The sequence below is a fragment of the Hydra vulgaris genome, chromosome 09 (assembly GCF_038396675.1).
Source record: "Hydra vulgaris chromosome 09, alternate assembly HydraT2T_AEP".
Classification (NCBI taxonomy): Eukaryota; Metazoa; Cnidaria; class Hydrozoa; order Anthoathecata; family Hydridae; genus Hydra; species Hydra vulgaris.
The window spans coordinates 19,798,053-19,820,026 of NC_088928.1; the positions used below are offsets into that span (position 1 = coordinate 19,798,053).

General features: G+C 25.2%; 1 protein-coding gene across 1 annotated transcript in view; it reads left to right on the plus strand.

Moving 5' to 3' along the window:
* LOC101236236 (protein unc-79 homolog) overlaps window positions 1-21,974 on the plus strand; it is an 89,075-nt gene that overhangs the window by 23,542 nt on the left and 43,559 nt on the right. The window contains exons 5-15 of the mRNA XM_065804989.1: window positions 1,777-1,932; window positions 2,646-3,078; window positions 3,204-3,292; window positions 8,365-8,479; window positions 12,045-12,335; window positions 13,210-13,462; window positions 15,584-15,622; window positions 15,699-15,865; window positions 16,853-17,001; window positions 17,357-17,514; window positions 21,243-21,424. Coding sequence (XP_065661061.1) covers window positions 1,777-1,932; window positions 2,646-3,078; window positions 3,204-3,292; window positions 8,365-8,479; window positions 12,045-12,335; window positions 13,210-13,462; window positions 15,584-15,622; window positions 15,699-15,865; window positions 16,853-17,001; window positions 17,357-17,514; window positions 21,243-21,424 — 2,032 coding nt within the window. The remainder of the gene's footprint in view (window positions 1-1,776; window positions 1,933-2,645; window positions 3,079-3,203; window positions 3,293-8,364; window positions 8,480-12,044; window positions 12,336-13,209; window positions 13,463-15,583; window positions 15,623-15,698; window positions 15,866-16,852; window positions 17,002-17,356; window positions 17,515-21,242; window positions 21,425-21,974) is intronic.

A 21,974-nucleotide genomic window follows, 5' to 3' on the forward strand; every position in this document is an offset into this window, starting at 1 on the left:
TCTGATTTGAAAGAGCTAATATCTTTTCAGGTAGAAAATGGTTTGCATGTGCTGATATTGTCCATCATATTTCTAATAAAATGCTTACAAAGCTTGTAAAATATATATTACTTTAATTTGTTAACTTGTAAATATTTAGTAATTATTTAATTTGTATATATATTAATTTAATTTGTAAAATACATATTACTTTAATTATATGTGTTAAATATGTAAAATGTAATAAAATCAGATTTATGATAGATGATCCTACCACAATTAGCAAAAAATCTTCTTTCAATCTGCTTGTGAGTGAATATTCCGGAAATAAATATCATTAATAATATATTTTTTGAGCTTATTGAATTTATAAGCACAGAAGCTTTTTCTATAGCAAACTCTTTTACAAGTGCTTTATATTCTCTAGGTTTTGACAATAGTTTTTTATTACATAATTAGGTCTCTTTTGCTTGTGATGGTGCTTCTAATATGCTTGGAAAAAAGACAAGCATGGCTTGTTTACGTTTGAATCAGTTTCACAATTTAATTTTATGGCATTGTAGTGATTATCGTCTGGAGTTAGCAGTGAATGATGTTGTGCGAAATATTTCACCAAAATGTTTTTTGATAAGTTATATTCTATTTACAGTGCATCTCCTAAAAACAAAAAGGAACTGGAAATTATTGCCTTAGCCTAAATTGTAAAATTGAATTCCATTGGATGTGTTCTAGGTACCAGATGAGTGTCATCTAGCGCATGATCTGTAATGGCTGTTTGGGGTAACTATTCAGCATTGTATCAACACTTTAATGAATCTTCATTAGATCTTAAACCCAATATGCTGGGCTTAAAAAGAAATTGTGTGACATCAATTTTATACAAAACATGAGACTAATGCTAGATGCTTTAATAGAACTAGAACATCTTTATAAAAAGTTACAAGATAGACAAACTTCTTTACCTGAGGCATATCGGTTTATTACCTTAAAATACCATGTTTTTCAATCAATGAGAAATATTTCCAGTGAATATTATTCACAAACACAGCTTGCAGCAGAAAAATTTGATTTTAAAGGTGTCAAGTTGCAGATAGGTAAAGTTTCATCAAATTAGTTAATATAATAATTTTTTAGTTATAAAGTGAAAATTTTGGTCCTAGAATGTTTACAACTAGAGCTGCATATAAATCGTTACAAGACAAATAAAATGATCCAAACCAAGAAAAATACAATAGTTTGATAAAAAATTTGCAAAATTTTGATAAACCACAATGGTTTGCAGAACAAGCAAAGCAAATCCATGTTTTAGAGACAATTAGCAAAAATTATTTTAAGAATATAACTGCGCTCAACTGAGAGTGCTAAATAAATTATTATTGAGCACTCTCATACTCTCTCTCTCTCTCTCTCTCTCTCTCTCTCTCTCTCTCTCTCTCTATATATATATATATATATATATATATATATATATATATATATATATATATATATATATATATATTTATGTATATATAAATATATATATATATAGTGCTATTAGACGCACTTTTTTTACTTTAACAAATTTTTTACGACCTAAAAGAGCAATTTCATATATTTCAAGTGCGTCTAATAGCGCTTCCGTTATTTTATATTTTATATATATATATATATATATATATATATATATATATATATATATATATATATATATATATATATATATATATATATATATATATAAAATATAATGTGTGAGTGAGTTTAAATCTAGTTTTTGGTTTGATTTTTAAAATAGTAATATTATTTTTAAAAAAGGTTGCATTCAAAGTTAAAAGTACCTCATGCTAATCATTGTTGTTTGCAAGAAGTATGGTCGATACCCAATCCTAAAAGAAGTTATGTAATTGACACAATTATTAGGCTGTGCAATCAAGCACAACCTGATTTTTCAGAAAAATATTCACAGTTAGAGTAAGTATTATATATTGTTCTAGTTATATATCACAAACAAACCATAGTTAATGGTAGTTTCTTCAGCAGATCAATAATCAAACCCAAGTAATCATTTAGTTCAAAGTCAAGAGTTCATTTAGCAAAGCAATAGTCAAGCATAGTCAATTTTTAATGAAAATGTTTTATAAATTTATATGTTTATATATATTTATTATATCTAATATACATTTTCAAAATGTGATATAATCTTTAATTGTGATCATGTACTAAAAGGTATGATTGTATAATAACATTTAAAGGTTGCATCACTGAATATATCTTGACTTTAAATAAAGAAGAGGATTCTTTATTTAAAGTCAAGATATATTCAGTTACATAAATATTTGAACATGGGCTACATTCAAATTCTTCTCACAAAATTCTATGTTTTCATAGAATATTTATGTTATCATGGAATATTTATGGAATATTTATGTTATCATGGAATATTTATGGAATGTTTATGTTATCATGAAATATTTATGGAATATTTATGTTATCATGATATATTTATGGAATACAGAGGTTTTAGTTTAAAAGGTTTAATGGTCACCTTGAATTAAGAGCTAACAGAATTGTTATTGGGGGTTTTTCTAAATTTGGTATGACTTGAAATGGGAAATTAAAAATGTAAAAATAAAGTTTTATATGGTTTTAATATATTATATAGATTTAATGATATATTTTATTAGGCTTGAAGTTGATGTGCAACTAGTTAAAAATAAACTTGCTGATAGCTATGACTATATGGCTAAAATGGCCCAAAGTATTCATGGAATATATCTCTTAAATGCGATTTGCACAATACCTCCGTCATCTACTTTTGAGGTTGAAGACCTTGGAAAACTGCTTGCTACTGCATTTGTTTGGATTGAAACAGTGGAGTATACAAGTAATTTTCAAATCAAAAATTTAATCAAGCAGTATCGTCAGCAGACTTTATCATGGATTATACAGCTTATGAAATTCAATTCTGAGCTGTACATTTCATGTTTACTTCCTGATCCTCCATTATATGCAAGAGTGGGTCATCCATGGAATATGCTTGCAAGTGTTGTAAGAAAAGATTTAGAACTCATGCAACGATTATCTAAACTCATTGCACATGAGTTGATACCTGAAAATGTATGTCAAGAGTTTTAATCTTATCAAACACAAGTAAAAGAATTTTTAAAATAAAAATAACATCAACTAATTTTTTTGGTGTTATTTTTACAACAGAATTTTTTATATATATGTTTATTTCCTAGATATGGGAGCGTGTTTTTCCAATATGGCTAAAAGAGATCAAAGAACGAATACCTCAATCAGATATTTGCAAGTTTAAAAAAATACTCGGGTAAGAACTTGAATGTGTGAAATATTATTAATTTTTAAAATTTTGTTATTAATTAAATTAAATATACAATCAATTGCTAAATTAGCATCGGCTAAGGTTGCTTATCTTTATTGTGCTTGCCATTTTCTCTCTCATGATTCCATTCTCTACCTCTTATATTCTTTTATTCGCCCTGTACGGAATACTGTTGCCATATTTGGTTGGTTCTTCTATTGATGTTCTTTCTCTTCTAGACAAAATCCGAAAACCTATTGTAAGCGTAGTTGGATCCAGTCTATCTGTCAAGTTTGAGCCTCTTTCCCATCATTGTAAAATTGCAGCTCTTTCTCTTTTCTACAAATACTATCATGGTCACTGCTCAAAGTAGCTAATATCTCTTGTTCCATCAACCAAAACTCACTCTTGCTCTAACCAAAATTATTTTATTTCATTCTAATGTTTTTATTTAAATTAATTTGTATATTTATTTAATAATTTATTTATTAGTTATATAAATAAAATAAAAGGATATAATATAATCAATCGTTTTAATAAAACAACAATATAAAAATACAAAATTTTGCAATTTTTCAAAAAAGGTTGATCATACTTTTATTTTTATTTGTACTTCTGTTGTTATAAAAGTTCATCAAGTTCTCTTTTTTGTGAATAAAAATGTGATTAAATATGACGATTTTGACAATCCCACTATAATAACAAGTGGGAAGTGACAAATCATTTAATAAGACTTTTTAATTAAGCCTTGAAAAACTTATATTGAGTGTTTAGATAAGCAATCTAATGTCATACTGAAATAACCTGCTGTCGAGGGCTTCAGTACATACACTGACTAAATAGGTAGAATATGAATGGAGTGTTGCTGCATTAATTAAGGCTTGAGGCAGCAATCTTCTTTTTCATTGTAGTTTTTTTCTTCTTTTTCTGAAAAAACTCTATGGAATAAAGTAACTAAAAAAAGTTGACAAGTTTTTATATGCTATAGTATTCTATCTAATATCCAGCAATAGTAGGAAAATGTATACCTAAATATACTATAGTAGATATATGTATATTTGTTAATTTACTCCCAACAAGGCTGTAAGCAGACACTGTTAAGTTGGGAATTGCTAGAAAACAAAGAATAGAGTTAAATAGTAAGGAAATGGTTAACTAAATTTTTTTTTTAAAAAAATCTAGTTCACTCCCAAAAGAAACATGTTGACAGAAGACTTGAAAAGTTGAAAGTTGTATGAAAAAAAAAAGAATATGGAAAAGCTCCGAAGCATTGATGTGCAAGGAAAAAAACTAGGCAATAAAATTTTTTAGAGCATACAGGGACCAATACAGTAAAAGAATATGTCTTTGCTAATGACGGGTCAAGCAAGAATGGGTTTTGGTTGATTCAACTAGAGATAATTGTTCCTTTGAGCCCCGACAATGATAATAATTGTAGAAAAGAGAAAGTGATGCAACCTTACAATAATATCTAGGCTAAAACTTAGAAGATAAAGCAAGTCTAACTACGTTTAGAATGCATTTTTAGACTTTGTATAGAAGAGAAAGAGCATCATTAAAAGAGAATAAAAGGTTTGTAGAAGAAGAGAACAAAATTCAGGAGTAAGATAATGGTGAGCAGGATAAAAAGAAACAACATTAACAGATGCTAACTTTGCAAGCAGGATAAGATGTTAAAAAATTGTTGATTAAAAAGTCAAAGACCTTGCTAGTAATAAAGAGAAGGCTGATGGGACAATAGTTAGAGGGGTCAGAGTTCTCCAGATTTTTTCAAAAATTGGAACTACAGATGTCATTTTCCAGCAGAAAGGAAAACAATACTCAGTCAAGCAGTTATTAAATAGTTTAGAGAGAATTGAAGAGTGTTATGGAGAATACTTGTACAAGACAATGACAGGAATGTTGTCTGGACCAAAAACAAAGAAGAGTTTGTTTGAGAAATAAGTTTAGCAATGTAACCCAGAGTTATTTGGATGTCTAACAATAGGGTTAACCTGTTTAACTAGAAGGAAGAGTATGACCATTAGATTTATTAGTCAAGTTAGAGGAGCAGTTCTTTGTAAATAGCTCTGTCTTGTCCTGGTGAGAAGTAATATGATCAGAACCATAAATTAAAGATGGAATGTTTGACTTACCTTTGTTAATGAAGCTTTTAAAGATTTTCCACGTGTCTCTAGACCCTAACTTTTGATAAAAGATACCAGATTTAGTAAACTAAGAATAATAAAGCTTAGCATCAAACATTTTTAAAATTTTAAAGATATTTGTTCTCAAGGGAGTTTTTTTTGTGAAGAAAATGAAAAAAAAAAGATTACAATTAGATATAGCAGCTGCATAAGAAAGTTTTTCAGCGGAGAGATCAGACATTAGCCCAAGGAACATCACAAAGATAAATAAAAAGAGAATTTTAGTCAGTTTTACTTAGTAGTAAGTAGTGCGATGATAGGGTGAATTTAAATACAACAATTTTTTTGTGAAAGCAAAGATTGTTTTAGCTTTCCAAGTACTATTTTCAATATATATATATATATATATATATATATATATATATATATATATATATATATATATATATATTATATATATATATATATATATATATATATATATATATATTTATACATATATACATATATAAATATATATATATATATATATATATATATATATATATATATATATTTATACATATATACATATATAAATATATATATATATATATTTATACATATATAAATATACATATATATTAGACCAGTTCAAATAAAATATTTTTTAAAAATTAAGTGGTTAGATGTTTAAATGGTACTCAAAAGAAGCAAAATAATATATAAGTTTCAAAAATAGTAATTGTTTTATAAAAATGACTATTATTTTCGATATAAGCGCTATTTACAAATGAAATAAATTTTGGTAAGATTGAAAAACATAGAAAATTTAATTTCTATTTCAATTTTATTTTTAAATGTTAGTAAATAGTGTTCAAAAATTAAATGTTTTCTTAAGAAAAAAATTACTTTTATTGCAATTCTTTTATTTTTTTTCCTACAACTCATAACTTTTACAAAAAACTAATTTCCTAGTAAACGTGTTTCAAGGCTGCATTAAAAATTTGCTCAAAATGTACCTCAAACTTTTTTTCATAAAGCAAGTAAATGCTTAATGATATATATATATATATATATATATATATATATATATATATATATATATATATATATATATATATATATATATATATATATATATATATATATATATATATATATATATATATATACATGTATATATATATATATATATATATATATATATATATATATATATATATATATATATATATATATATGTATATATATATATATCTATATATATATATATATATATATATATATATATATATATATATATATATATATATATATATATATATATATATATATATATATATATATATATGTATATATATATATCTATATATATATATATATATATATATATATATATATATATATATATATATATATATATAAATATATATATATATAAATATATATATATATAATTTAATTTTAGTAAAAATAAAAGTAATTTTTTTCTTAAGAAAACATTTAGTTTTTCAACACTATTTACTAACATTTAAAAATAAAATTGAAATAGAAATTAAATTTTCTATGTTTTTCAATCTTCCCAAAATTTATTTCATTTGTAAATAGCGCTTATATCGAAAATAATAGTCATACTTATCATTTTTAAAGTGGTTTTTATAGCATTAGTTACTTCTTTTATCTTACCTCTTAAACAAAAACAAACAAACTTGAGCACTTGCAATAGAAAATCTGCTCTTTAACTGATATGCAGGGGAATCTGTTCAAAATCTCAACTTAATAAATCCTTTTTGTAGACTTTGAATCGATCTATCAAAATTTACTAATGATGCTTCTTTATCACAAGTAGTACAATCGCTAGCCTTTGCTCAACTAAGTGCCGCAAGTAGTACAATCGCTAACCTTTGCTCAACTAAGTGCAGCAAGTAGTACAATCGCTAGCCTTTGCTCAACCAAGTGCCGCAAGTAGTACAATTGCTAACCATTGCTTAAGAACCAATTAAGAGCCGCAAGGCAAGAGTATTTTATGTCAGTGTTTACTTCTTCTAGCCTTTGCATAAAAAATGAAATTCTAAAAGGCAGCAGGACATGGGGCAGTTTCTACTGGATAACATGTTATCTGTAGCAGGATTATCATGTTAATCTTGAACCTGACATGAACTGAAGTAGTTAAAAGAAGTTCTGTGAGTAGTACTCTAACTCATCAGATTTTGCATATATATCAAGAAAACATTCTATCTAAGAAATAGCAGAAATTAAGGTGAATAGTTTGTTATATGTTTGTAGTCACTAGCTAATTAGTGAGCTCACATCATGTCAGAGGTATGGTGCTAGCTTAGTGACTACCTAGTAGACACCACACAAGGTTTTAACATTTTTTATGCAATTGTTTATTTAACACCTTGTGTGTATTTATTTGTTTAAAATCTTCTGTGCATTTGTTTGTTTAACATGTTGCATGGATTTATATATTTAACATCTTGTGTGCATTTTTTAGTTTAAAATCTTTTGTGCATTTATTTTTTTCAAAATCTTTTGTGCATATATTTGTTTAACATATTGCTCGCATTTATTTAACATTTTGTTTGCATTTGTTTTTTAAACATCTTGTGTGCATTTGTTTATTTACATTTTGTGTGGATTTGTTTATTTACATGTTGTGTGGATTTGTTTATTTACATGTTGTGTGGATTTGTTTATTTACATGTTGTATGGATTTGTTAACATCTTGTGTGCATTTGTTTATTTAACATCTTGTGTGCATTTGTTTATTTAATGTCTTCTGTGCATTTGTTTATTTAAAAACATATTTGCATAGTTTTAACTATATTATTTTAGTAATTATTACTTTTTAAAAGGTGGTAAGGAGAATTAAACTTTATTCTTTATAAGTTTACTAAAATATTTTTTTAAGTAATCAGGTAGTTAATAGTTAATTTTTTTCTATTTACTTATTTACTATTAATTTAGACAAATATTTGGTGTAAACTCTAATACAAATTCATCCTATGCTTTATCATTTCTTTATAAGAGACTGCAATCAACAGATATGCAAGAATATTTGGAAGCTTTGGTTTGGGTTCAAGTATGTTTTTCTTTTTAATTTTAGTTCTATGGTTGCAGACTTAGTTTAATGTTTTATTATAAAGTTTAATTAATTATTAGGGTACTAATACATTTTGAAACAAGTGTAATTGAAGTAATTGTATTTTGTTGTTGTTGTTGTTGTTGTTGTTGTTGTTGTTGTTGTTGTTGTTATTGCTGTTGTTATTGTTGTTGTTATTGCTGTTGTTGTTGTTGCTGTTGTTGTAAATAGATGCCTTTCTTACATTACTTTCTTATATTTCTTACAAAAGTGTCTTCCTAAACCTAAAAACTTAGTTGATGTACAGATAGTTAGCTATTCTTAATTACAATTTTAGCAGCATTCTTAATTACAATTTTTGTAAAGTATTTAAATAAATATTCATTAGCTTGACTCCATATCAAAAGCTTTTAAACAGAAATATTTTTTCATAATTGCCTCATCCTTTTTTTTTTTTTTACTGTCATCAAAAATTTTGTAATAAGATGCACATATTCCTTAGTTAAAAAAAAATTATTCACTAAATCATCTCAAAACAGTAAAGTTCATTTACTGGATCATCTCAAAATCATTAAAATGTTATGATATAATTTAGAAATGTTATGATATAGTTTCACTAAAATGTTATGATAAGATTTAGAATATAATTTTGTATTTCTTTTTATATTATATTTTTAAATAACTATCTGTTAATAGTTGGCCACTTTATTATGCTATGTGATTCTCATTTACTTTATTATATTATGTGGTTTATCTCATGTGAACTAACTTCAAAGGCGTATTGACTATTTACAAATGCGTGCTGATTGTCTACAAGGAGTGAAAACTTTTCTTTTTAATCCTTTCAAACAATTTCTTTGTTGTTAATAAAGTTTTCAAATTATTTTACATTTTTTAACAGTCGGTAAAAATAACATGAAGAAAAAAGTAGAAATAAAATTAAAAATTGATTAAGGAATATAATTATCATTAGATTAGTGTTTTTAATCACAATGTAACTATTATATTAAAACTAAAATTAAAAAAAGATTCAAAATATTTAAGTTGCCTAAAATACAATATACCATGGCAACTTACAGTAACTTAATTAGTTTTTTTCCTTGATGTTAATGGTAACTTGTTTTCAACTTTTTTTGATTATTATAGTTATTAAACAATGAACTTTTTAAAATTATATGCTTAATAATAGTCAAAACTTATTAAGTAAAAAATTTTAGACCTTAACATTGGTTGTTGTTGTTTATTATTAAATGTCTTATTTTTTTATTGTTATTCAGATTTTACATGTCTTTCAAAATATGCATGTTTTTTGTTTGTTTGTTTGATAATTCTTATATTGTACAACTTATATTATGGTGTATGACTTATATTTATGATTATTATGATGTATGTTAATGTCAAAAATGTAAAATTAATCCTGCTTACTTTAAAGGTGTTAAAATTTACAATGATCTTCATATTGCTGTTAGAATAGAAGAACAGAAAAATTTTAAATCTTTACAAACAGATTCACATGGTGTTTGGCTTTATTTAGTGGTTTATTTGCATTCAAATTAATTTTGTAAAAAATTTATTAAGTAGTTATTCAATTTAATCAAAATTCTTACATACTTACTTCTCCATAACCAAAAAGACATTTACAGATAAAGCTCCTCATTATTTTTGAACACTTAATGTTTTTTTAACCTCTCAACACTTTAACTACCAAACACAACCCTCGAAAAACCAAACGTAATCTTCTAAAAACAAAGCGCATCCCTCTAAAGACCAAACACAATCGAAAAAACCTTCAACTTCTAAACCCAACCCTCTAAGTACCAAATAAAGGTACCAAATGCCTCGATAACTTATTACTTATTTATTATTACAGAAAACAGTTAAATAATTATTTCATTGCATGGCGCAACAAATCCACGAGTGTGCAAATATTTTTTTTTTTTTAAAAAAACAGAAAAAAAAATGTAACGCTTTTTTATTTTTGCTTATCAAACAATTGCAATTGCAGTTTGCTTAAAATTTTTCAAATTAACGCATTACATCAGCATCTTTTTTTCCAAATAATTATGCAATTGATAGTTTTTTATTTATTATAAAAAACACATCTTTATGATAAAAAAACGATTACTAAAATTTAAAACACATGTTCAATGACTTTTACAAGAAACCATGCTAAAACATGGTTACTTTCTTCAATAGTGTTAGTTTTAAGTAAAAAACTAAGTTCATTGTTGATGAATTTATTAGATAAAAACAGAATTAAATAAAAAAAGAAGTAGTTATGTTTTAGCATGGTTTTTGCACGCGCTTACAAAAGCATGCAAAATTTTACTTAAAGTAAATACATTTGCAATTACTTTAAAAAAAAACCATGCCAAAATATTATGGTTACTTAGTTCAATAGTGTGCTATTTTTTAAAATGTTTTTATTTTAGTTAAAGTATTGTTTTTTTGCATATTAAAGACGCTTTTAAAAGTTTTGAAAAGAATTTTCAAGTTTTGCTGAAATATATATAAAATCTAATAAAATATATCAATTTAATATGTTTATTATAGTTTTCACCAATATGATATTAGTAATATATTATTAATAAATAGAAATATGATATTTTTATTAACTTATTATTAAATACTTAATATGATATTATTATTTTTAAAGGTTTTGAAAAAAATTATCAAAACAACTTTTATTTAATTTTGAGTTTCTTTTATTTTAATTTCTTCAAGTTTATGCGTTTTTTTATTAGTAAATAAATTTAACTAACTAAATTTATTTAAACAATTTTTTGCAAATTTTTTGCAAATTTGCAAAAAATTGCTTTGAAAAAATAAAAGTTGATTAAATTCAATAAGCATCTTTGATATATCTAACAACTTATTAACTAGAATAAAAATTATTTGAAAATAAAACTCCCATTTTGACAAATATTTCTTAAATTACATGTTTGTCAATAAAAAAGATATAAATGTCAACGTTCATTAAAAAAAAATACAATTTGACTCGCCCTGCATTGTAAAAAATTTTCAAAAGAAAATTATTGTAAACTTTTTATTAAGAAAATTCCTAGATAATTTTAAACATTTAAACCAATAGAAAGATTTTATATCTAATTAATTGTTGTAATTAACTACTTTATAAAGTTAATTTTATAATTGGTGTTTAGGTGTTAAAAATGGCAAAATTTAGAATGGGAAAAAAAATTAAGTTTAATATTATAAATAGAAGTATACAAGGGTTCAAATTCAAATATAGGTTAAAATTTTTTGCAAATTTGCAAAAAATTTGCAAAAAATTGTTTAAATAAATTTAGTTAGTTAAATTTATTTACTAATAAAAAAACGCATAAACTTGAAGAAATTAAAATAAAAGAAACTCAAAATTAAATAAAAGTTGTTTTGATAATTTTTTTCAAAACCTTTAAAAATAATAATATCATATTAAGTATTTAATTTAAAAAAAAGAAATTTTTATACTTTCATTATTATATAATTTTAATTATTTATATTATTATTTTTTCATACTTTTATCTTATCATTTTTTTATTATTTATAGAAAATTGTTTTGTAGATTTTATCTTATTTGGATGTTCATATTGATATGTTGCCATTGTTTGATATCTTCATTAAAATGATAATTGGTGTAGAAAAAAATATTTCATCCACAATAACAGCGTTTCCATTTCCAGACAAGGTTGTTTTAGAGCGTATGAACAGCAATAAACTAGTACGAAGTAATTCACTAATACCAGGATCACCACCACAATCTGCAACCCCAGTTACATCTGGAATGCCAATGTTACTCAATGTAAAAGATCACTTGACTTTTGCTGTGCTTATGCTGGATGTCTTAATTAAACAGGTTTCTTTGTTTATATAACAAAAAATTATTTTTATATAATTGATAAATTAAAATAAATGATACTAGTTTTAATTAATAGTAAATTTAGTTATTTATATATATTAAAACGAACAATAATTTTATAAAATAAATAATGCATTCAAAAGCATGTATACATAATACAAATATAAAATTTGTTGAAAATCAGATAAACCTTGAAGAGTATTTAGGCAATTATACAAAAATTGCTTTCTGATCTCAAAAAAAATTGACATACTTTAAATATGCTTGATTGCTAGGTGCCTGATACTAATCAATTGGAAATGATTCTAACAATTAAATTCCAAGCAATAAATTCATTATCTTCACTTACATTCTGAGTTTTCATTAATTTCAATATTTGTTTATGTGTATGTGTAGAAGATTTTTGGCAGCAATTACCTGCTTACCACACAACTACCCACTTATCACACAACTACCCATTTATATTTACAGTGGTGTGAGAATTATTAGAATCACTATGCATAAAAATTAAAATTCATGAGTTTTGATTGTTATAATTTTTTAGGTTTTAGATATTCAAGATGTTTAAATTATAAAAAAAAATTTTCCTTATTTATATAATAATAAATTTTGAAATAAATTTTATTGCAATAGTTTTTTTTTTATTATATAATTTGTTTTACATATTTGTTGCACATGGTAAAATTATAAATATGTTTTTCATATTTATAATTTTACTATTTTGAATTTATTTATATATGTTTAAACTCAAATCATTCAATAGTATTTTTTTTATTGAACTTATCATTTTAATTAAAATATTTTAGTAAGTAAAATTTTTATTTAATTTTTTTAACTCATATTATTATTTGCAATTTTATTTTTATTTTAGCTTACTATACAAAAGAGTGATTCCGACATTCAAATTTCTAAGGAAGAATGTAATTCTATAGTGATTTTGTTAGTATGTATTTTGGACCAATTGTTTAATGTTGACCATTCTGAACATATAAATGGTGACTGCATGCAGTGTCAGGTTATGACAATTATTTTGTACCAAACAGCTCTTCTTCTTGATTTGGTTATAGTTGATCAAATTAAGTGTCAGGTTTTATCTCACGAATATAGCAGGTCAATGAAAAAGTGTAAGTTATTTTTTTTCTTAATAGGACTTTACTTGTTATCATTTAAAAAGATAATACTTATAATATTATTATAATGTTAATAATAATAATAATAATAATAATAATAATAACAATAACAATAACAATAATAATAATGTAAATATAATATTAAAATAATATAAATATAAATAATAATATAAAAATAAATATAAATGTTTGTATAATAATGTTAGCTACTATCAATACTATAAAAAATTTACCAACATTGTTATACATAGGACTCTGAGAATTTGTTAAATAATTTCTATGTAAAAGTTTTATCGATGGATTAATTTATTATTGAAAAGCTTTAATTAATTATGCAGATTACCTTATGTAAGGTTGTCCTGGTTAAGTGATACAGTAACAAGTCTGGTTAATGATAAAGTCCTTTTATCTTTTCATTCAATTTAACTTTCCAGTCTTTTATTTTTGTTTGTTCGTTTAAAAACAAAAGCATGTACTATTATAACTAGAGATATCACGTGAATAGTGGTTTTGCTTAATACCAAATGTTCAGCTAGAAGCTTGGCCAATGCACTAAATGTTCAGCTGCAAATTATTCAGTGACACTTTCTTATTTTGAGGGTTCCAACTTGGTTCATTGAAGTGCATATTGTGGGTATACTAGCAAAAGATGTTAAGTCGAAAATTAACAGTTTTGACTTAATGATGAATTATTGTAAATATTACAACGCTCTACAAATACACTCATACGTACACCACATACAGCCGAATAAAACATCTTTTCTCTGGTCATAAAAATAAATTTAATGTTAACTCATAAAACGGGTGCATTATTTATTTATTTATTTAGTTATTTATTTATTTATTTAGTTATTTATTTAGGCTAATAGCTTTTAAATTAAAAAAATAATTAAAAGCTGTAAATACTTTCTTAAATAAACACTTAACATTATGGTGTATTTAAATGTCAATACCAAAATGCAATTTAATAAGATTATAAAAGTTTCAAATTGGAAAAAAACTTAAATGATTGATTTCTCTTAACAGGGATTTTCTCGTTAATATTTTTTGCCAAATTACTCGCAATTTGTTAACTATGCTGTGGGCGTTTTTGTTTAATTTATGACTTTATGTAATTCATAACATATTAGCATTGTTTATGCTCTTCCTGGTGCTCTGTAATACAAACGTTCAGACTTCTTGGAGCACCTTAATAACTATTTAAAAAAAAAAAAATTACAAATTAAAGTATCGGTTATGTATGAAAGTATTTATGAAAGTAAACAAAAGAAAAAAAATTAATAAAATACAGGGCCGCTTCAAGCTGGCACAGGGCCCAGCGGCCTGGGGCAAAATTAGATTGCAAAGCTCCAAAATCTAAATGTCATCTATACAATCACATTATAAATGTTATTGTAAAGACTTTGATATAGCAATTATTCAAGTCAGTCCCTAAATCATTGGGGTCTGAGAATTATTTGTCCAGTTGTCGGATCGGCCATTTTCTCATTATTTTGCTCCATTAACATTTAAATGGTATGTTGTTAAAAATAGAAAGCGAAAATAAATTACTTTATTATTTTTATGACAATTTTTTTCAAAAAAATTAATTAATCCCATATTTGAATATTGAAATAGAAAATAGATTTCAAATAAATCAACTTTTAGTCAACTTACTCAATTTTTAAAATTTATTAGTCAATTTTATTCGACTTTAGAAAATATATTAGTCGATTTAGTCGACAGTCGAACTATTTTGTTGCAACACTAAATATTTTGATTCTGATAATTGAAAAAAAAAACAAAATTTGTCTTAACAAAATTTGATAGTAATAGTGTTGGTCATTGTGATGATAGTAGTGTAGGTCTTAACTAAAAGTTTCTTGAAACAGACCACACTAAATCTTTTCATTTTATTGTAATTGTATTTGCTTCATGTAATAATTGTTTTTTTACTTCATATAATGTAATATTTAAAAAATATATATTCTAATGAATTTTATTGCAATAATTACTATTTTTACTAAATTATACAATTTGATGTACATTTACATATTTATGTATTTATATTTTAAATAATTATGTTTATGTAATATAATTACTTGTTACATAAAATAAAATTTTTTATAACTTTAGCATTTTCAAAGAAAGAAAAATTGTCCAAAGATTTTCGAAGTAAGGTTATTTTTGGTTTCTCAAAATTTTAAGTTTTTAATTTTCATTAGTGTTAATTTTATATTTTGTTATACAGACTCTGAGGACATCCTTTCACAACCAATTCCTGAAGAAGATAGTAACGAGGAACATTTAATAAATGATGATGCTGACAAAGATATATTGAAAGGTTACAAAGGAAATAATCTTGACAAGTTAATGTTTAGTATTCCTGAACTGAGAATAATGGAAAGCCTTTTGCAGGTTGATAATATTTAAATCATTACTATATGCTGTTTTTCTAGGTTTTTAAAGTAATTTTACAGGTGATTAATCTTAATCTAGTGCATCTTCTACATAATTGATGATAGCTTGGTAACTATGGTGACCAAGTATAAGTATTTTATATTTAAAATTGTATAATAATATATGAAAAAAAAAAATCATAAAAACATTTAAATGGGATTAGTGATAAATTTTTTAAAGAATAATACTAATTAGTTTCATATTAATTATTTATTAAATTTAAAATCAAGAAATTTTTGATCTTGGGATTTGAATCTTTTGATTATTTTAATCTTTGGATTATTATAATTTTTAATAAAATATACTAATTTTATTATAATTATTTATTATAATATAATTAGTACATTAATTCAGTATATTGTAGTAAAATAATGGTAATATATATAGTACATAAAATAAGTTTTTTTTTTTAAATAATTTTAGCTTGCAGAAAACTCAATTTATCTAAACTCTTATCACTTAACCATTTGAATTATGGGTGAATTACTTAACCATTTGAATTATGAGTGAATCACTTAACCATTTGAATTATGGGTGAATCACTTAACCATTAGAATTATGAGTGAATTACTTAACCATTTGAATTATGGGTGAATTACTTAACCATTTGAATTATGGGTGAATTGCTTAACCATTTGAATTATGAAAACAAATTAAATTACTTTTTAACTCAGGAAATTTCTAGTAGAAAATTTTAAAGCTAAAAAATTGTGTCAACTTTTAATCCCTTGTAATCAACTATCTCCAGTCTCCCCTACTTCTCTAATAACTTTTTTAGTTTCTAGGAAGCTGTTAATTGTTTCTCTCAATTTTTCTAGAATTTTCTAGAAACTTACTGGAAAATTTTAGATCATTCTAGAAAGTTTTAGCAGCTAAGTTGGTTATTTATGCATTTAATTATTATAATGATGTAATAATGGATGATCTATCTGAATTTGATTATAGCAACTGAAGCATGTTTGTGACACATCTGGTATAGTTCATATAATTTCATGTTTGGAAGTACTTTGCTATCGTGGTAAATGTTTACAGGCATTTGCGAAGATGGAAGAAAAATTGATACAGAGTTTCCAGAAAAAATTGCTTATTCCAAGGTGATAAAAGCATCTTTATTTTTAATAAAATATAGATAATAATTAAGTATATTAGTACTAAATATTTATATATGTATTTTTTTGTATTTTTATTGATATCTTATAAATATTTTAATGCCATTTTGAGTTATTTTATTTTTATTTTTTTAGTTATTAATTTTGACAGTTTATATTGTAATATTTTGGTATTTAATGTCATTATTTATAATAATTTTAAGTAATACTGTTGGCGATGGTTACAACAGCTACCAATTTTAAATATTAATATTCATGTATATTATGCTTATTATAGATAAATAGATTAATAGACTCTTTAAATGCAAGTACAGTAAAATATCTAATTATTTTTGTTCAGCTTGTGGAAGTTATTGGAGTCTTCTTCATCTAACATAGCTAAGTTAGTTGCACCACTTCTATTGCATTGCTCTCTCTTGCCATATGGGACTGAGATAATATGTGAGCGTATAGAAATCGATATCAATGCTGAGAGTTGGAAGACAAGATTTGATGTTGGTGTGTTTATTTTGTTTACATATAATATTGTTTTCATTTGTTACACTGAAGCGTGAAATAGTTTGAAATTAGAAATCATTTCTTTTTAATCTATTGCAGTAACAGGTTATGACAACATATGCCAAATACAAATTAAATATGAAAAAATTTCTAAGATTTTGGAAGTTTGTCTGATGTAGACAGCTGTCATAAGCAATTTTTATTTTAACTCCTTGGATTTTCTATAGCATTTGTTAAATTATTATTGTTTGTTTCAAACCTTCCGCCTATTTCTTTATAACTTTTTTTAATTCATAACAAATAAAGAAGTAGTTGTTTTTTGTTTTCAATAGAACTTTTATGTCTATACTTTTTATTATAGTGAAATATTCTCAAAAAACTTGCATAAACCTTTTAAGGCATAATCAACTTGTTTTTAAAATGTTATTGGAAAGAGCATTTCATAAAAACTTTGTTGAGGCTTTTATAAATCACAATCATATATACAATTGATTTCTCATTTTTTAAAATAGTAAAACTGTAAAATAGTATACTGTTTTTTAAAATGCTTTCATATTTATTTTTTCTTATTTTATGGTGTAAAACATAAGTGATTGTAAACATTTTTAGCTTATATAAACTGTTTACTTTTTTTGAAAATAGTTAGAATCATGCCAATTTATTTATTATCTAATCTACAGGGTGATTTAATCAAAAGTATAAACTTTAAAATTGAATAAAAATTGTAGATCAAATCGGATTATTAAGTCCGATACACCATTTTAAAGATAAATTAAAAGAAAATTGAGTGATAAGAATTTATTTTTTATTTTTTATCAATATGACCTCCATTTTTTTCAATTAATGAATGACATCTTTTTGTAAAATTCAAAAACGTTGATTCCAAAGCCGAAGTGTTTATTTTTTGGATTTCTTTTGTGATGTTCTCTTTTAAATCATATAAAGTCTTCGGTAATGGCTTATAAACTTTAGACTTAAGATAACCCCATAGGAAATAATCACATGGATTGAGGTCTGGTGATCGTGGAGGCCATTGTTGCTTGGTAATGAATTTCTTCCCAAATTTACTTTGTAACCACTCTTGAACCATATTAGCCGTATGCGGAGTAGCCCCATCTTGTTAAAATTAGTATTTTTTGTGACTCTCGACTCTATAGTGCTTAGGCCAGAAAAAAATTCTAAGCATATCCAGGTAATTGTGCTGATTTATCGTTCCTTCGAAAAAGTAGGGTCGATTTATCGTTTCTTCGAAAAAGTAGGTAGATTTTTCGGCAGGAAATGGCACACCAAACCAAAACTTTCGCATCGTGCAATGGTTTCTCTATCCAATCCTCAGGTCTCTCATTCAGCCACATTCTGTTATTTTGCTTGTTGATCGACTCAGTAAGGTAAAAATAGGCTTCATCTGTAGTGATAAACCATTTGTGAACATCCTTTTCCAAGTCCAGCCACCATTGAGCAAAAATGACCCTTTTTTCATAATCAAGTGGCAATAATTGATGAGCACTCTGGTATTTATACGGTTTGAGTTGTAAATCTTTGAGAAGAATATCACGGCAAAGGCTGTATGAAATTTCAACATCAACTGAGGCTTTTCTGATCGACAATGTAGGATCTTCGAAGAAGAGTACTTTCAGCTTATTTCTGGCATTAATTCGAATGTCTCGCTCATTCCTCGGTTTTAGTGGCAAATCAAGTATTGTTCCGGTTGTATCAAATTTTTTAGATAATTTTGTGATAGCTGTTGCCGTTGGACATGGTCTGTTCTTAAAATTACTTCTATAAGCTCTCTGAACCAGACTTACGCTCAACTCTACCAATTTTTTTGTTAAAAATATGCGTTTTTGAATATCGTATCTCATGGCTATGGTGTTATTTTAATTTTTTTGAAATTATTAACATTAAATTTCCTTTTTAATGAGCTTTAAAATGTACTATCACATGTAATGTATTTGCAATCAAAAAGTTATGTTAATTTAAAGTTTATACTTTTGATTAAATCACCCTGTATGACTTAATGAAAAGCATTTATACATTGTTTATTAAAAAAAATACAGTTGTTATTTTCATTTATTTGTCTATAAATTTTGATTTTGCTAATATGAGAGAAACTGTGAAAATATGAGAGAAACTGTGAAAATATGAGAGAAACTGCTTTAACAACACACATGTAGAATAAAAAGCACACAGAGAGGTCATTCCCTCATTTTAACTTTGTTTTTGAGTTTGTGTTAAAATATTTAAATAAAGTAGGGAATCAAAAAACAGTAGGTAAAGTGCTAATAAACTCATCTATTCTTCAAGCTGAAATTTGTTGAGTGTGTTTTATGTTGTGTATTTATAATACTTAATAAATTCTTTAAGTAAATCTGAAAATTATTAAGTAAAATGTCATTACATAGTTACCATAGTTACCTTGCTAAATTGTTTCAGTGTGCACCCAGCACATTGAAATGCGTTGGGTGCATATTGAAACAGCTTTTTTAGAGGGCCACTACAGTCAAGGAGGCTACTTTATTGAGCTAAAGTAATGTGGTAATTTTAACAGTACTATCTTAGAAGTCAAGCAGCCTATGTAAACATCACTAAAATTCTTGATTATTCAATTTTTTGTTGGCTTGATTATCCGATTGAGTTGTGTTGGCATAGGTAGTGTGAAAATGGAAATTTAGCTAAAAAGGCTGAATTACTTTTTGATAGACAAACAATTTGTAACCTATTTCAGTAGTCCTAAGACTATTGAATAACAAACAATTCAAAAAAAAGCACAAACTGAAAACTATTTCATATTTATGTTATTGTTTTGGCAGCCAAGCTGAAATTTCCTGTAAAGTTGAATGGTTTTCTGAGACAAATCAATGGTTCCAATATTGGTATTATACTTAGTGATATAGTTGTTATTTTTACATGTTACAGCAAAGAAATGCTGTAACATGAATGTAATTGCTGTAATATTTACGTAATGTTTGTCTTCTTTTGAAAAATTCTCTGATAGTATTAAAGAAAAAAAGAAATCCTGCAATATTTAAAAAAACAAAACAGTCTCTATAAAAAGTATTTGCAATTACAAAAAATAAAAAAGTGAAAAAAAAAATATTTGGAGTAATGAGAAAAATTTTTTTGTGTGTTAACGCTGATGAATTATTAGATGCATGTACTATCGAATGTTTAGAGTATTAATTTAAAAACAGGCATTATAATAATTTTTTTTCTTAAATAACAGTATTCACCTTCCCAAGAAGATATGAATCTTGAGCACCTTAGATAGATACACCCTAGGATAGATTAGTTTTAATTGTTATAAAAAGGTTGTAAAACTACTTCCAACCTTTAATTTCAAAAAATGAGCCTTGATAAACAAAATCACTGCACAGAGAAACAATTTGAGCATGATGTGACCAGGGGCATAATAGGTATTGAATTCGGATCTTCCTGTTTATAAAGCGACACGCAAAGTGAGTGCTCTACCACTATACCCTTACTGCTTTGAAACAAAAAAGATGCATGCTTGAAATTTATACACAGTATTTGAAGAAGAGTCAAAGAGGGTGTAGAACAGGTAAAGAAGGTGGAGAAGAGATAGAGTAGGTGTAGAAGAGATAAAGAGGGCGTGGAAAAGATATTTAAGATGTCATTGTATGCAGCTTTATAATACTTATTTTTATGGCTAATTAAGCTAATATTTTATGGTTTTTATTTTTTTATTTTATAATCATTATGTTTTTTAGTTGATAAAATTGGATTAATATGCCAATTTTTTGGTGGTGATTTTTCCCACAATGAATATCCAGGAAAGTCTGTTGTTGTACATGGGATTACTTACTTAGCATATGCACTTCAAGATGTTAATGTGTCAGTTGCAATGAAAGCACGCAGTATGATGCAAGCAATTAAGTCTACCTCTTTAAAGGTAATTTTATTTCAACAGAAAATATTTTTTTAAGTTTAATCTATATAACCACATTTAACCCATTAAGGTTGGAGGGTGGAAAGTTCTATTATTTAATGAAATATACAATTGAAGTATATTAATTAGGGTCTAGTAACGGCAATACACATTTTTTCAATATATCAGGGCCATTGTTACCATGGAAACTGAAGTGGGACTAATATGTCCTGTCAGGCAATAAAAGAATTTTTTTTTTTTTAAATTTATATTAAATAAAGAAAAACAAAATGATTGTTATTAAATACATTTTAATTAAAATTATCTAAATTTTATATTTTGAAAAACAATTTTTTCATTTATACACAAAAAAAAGTTACAGGTGGTGCATTTAAAATGTCGTCTTGACTCTATCTTTTCTTTTGAGCAAACATCACATCTTTTTGTAACTTCTTCCAGCTCCTATCATTATAAATATCCTATTAAATTTTAGAATCTATTTCATTATTTTAAATGTCAGTATCATTATCAACCAATTCATTATCTAAATGCTGTATATAGTTTTCATTAGCCT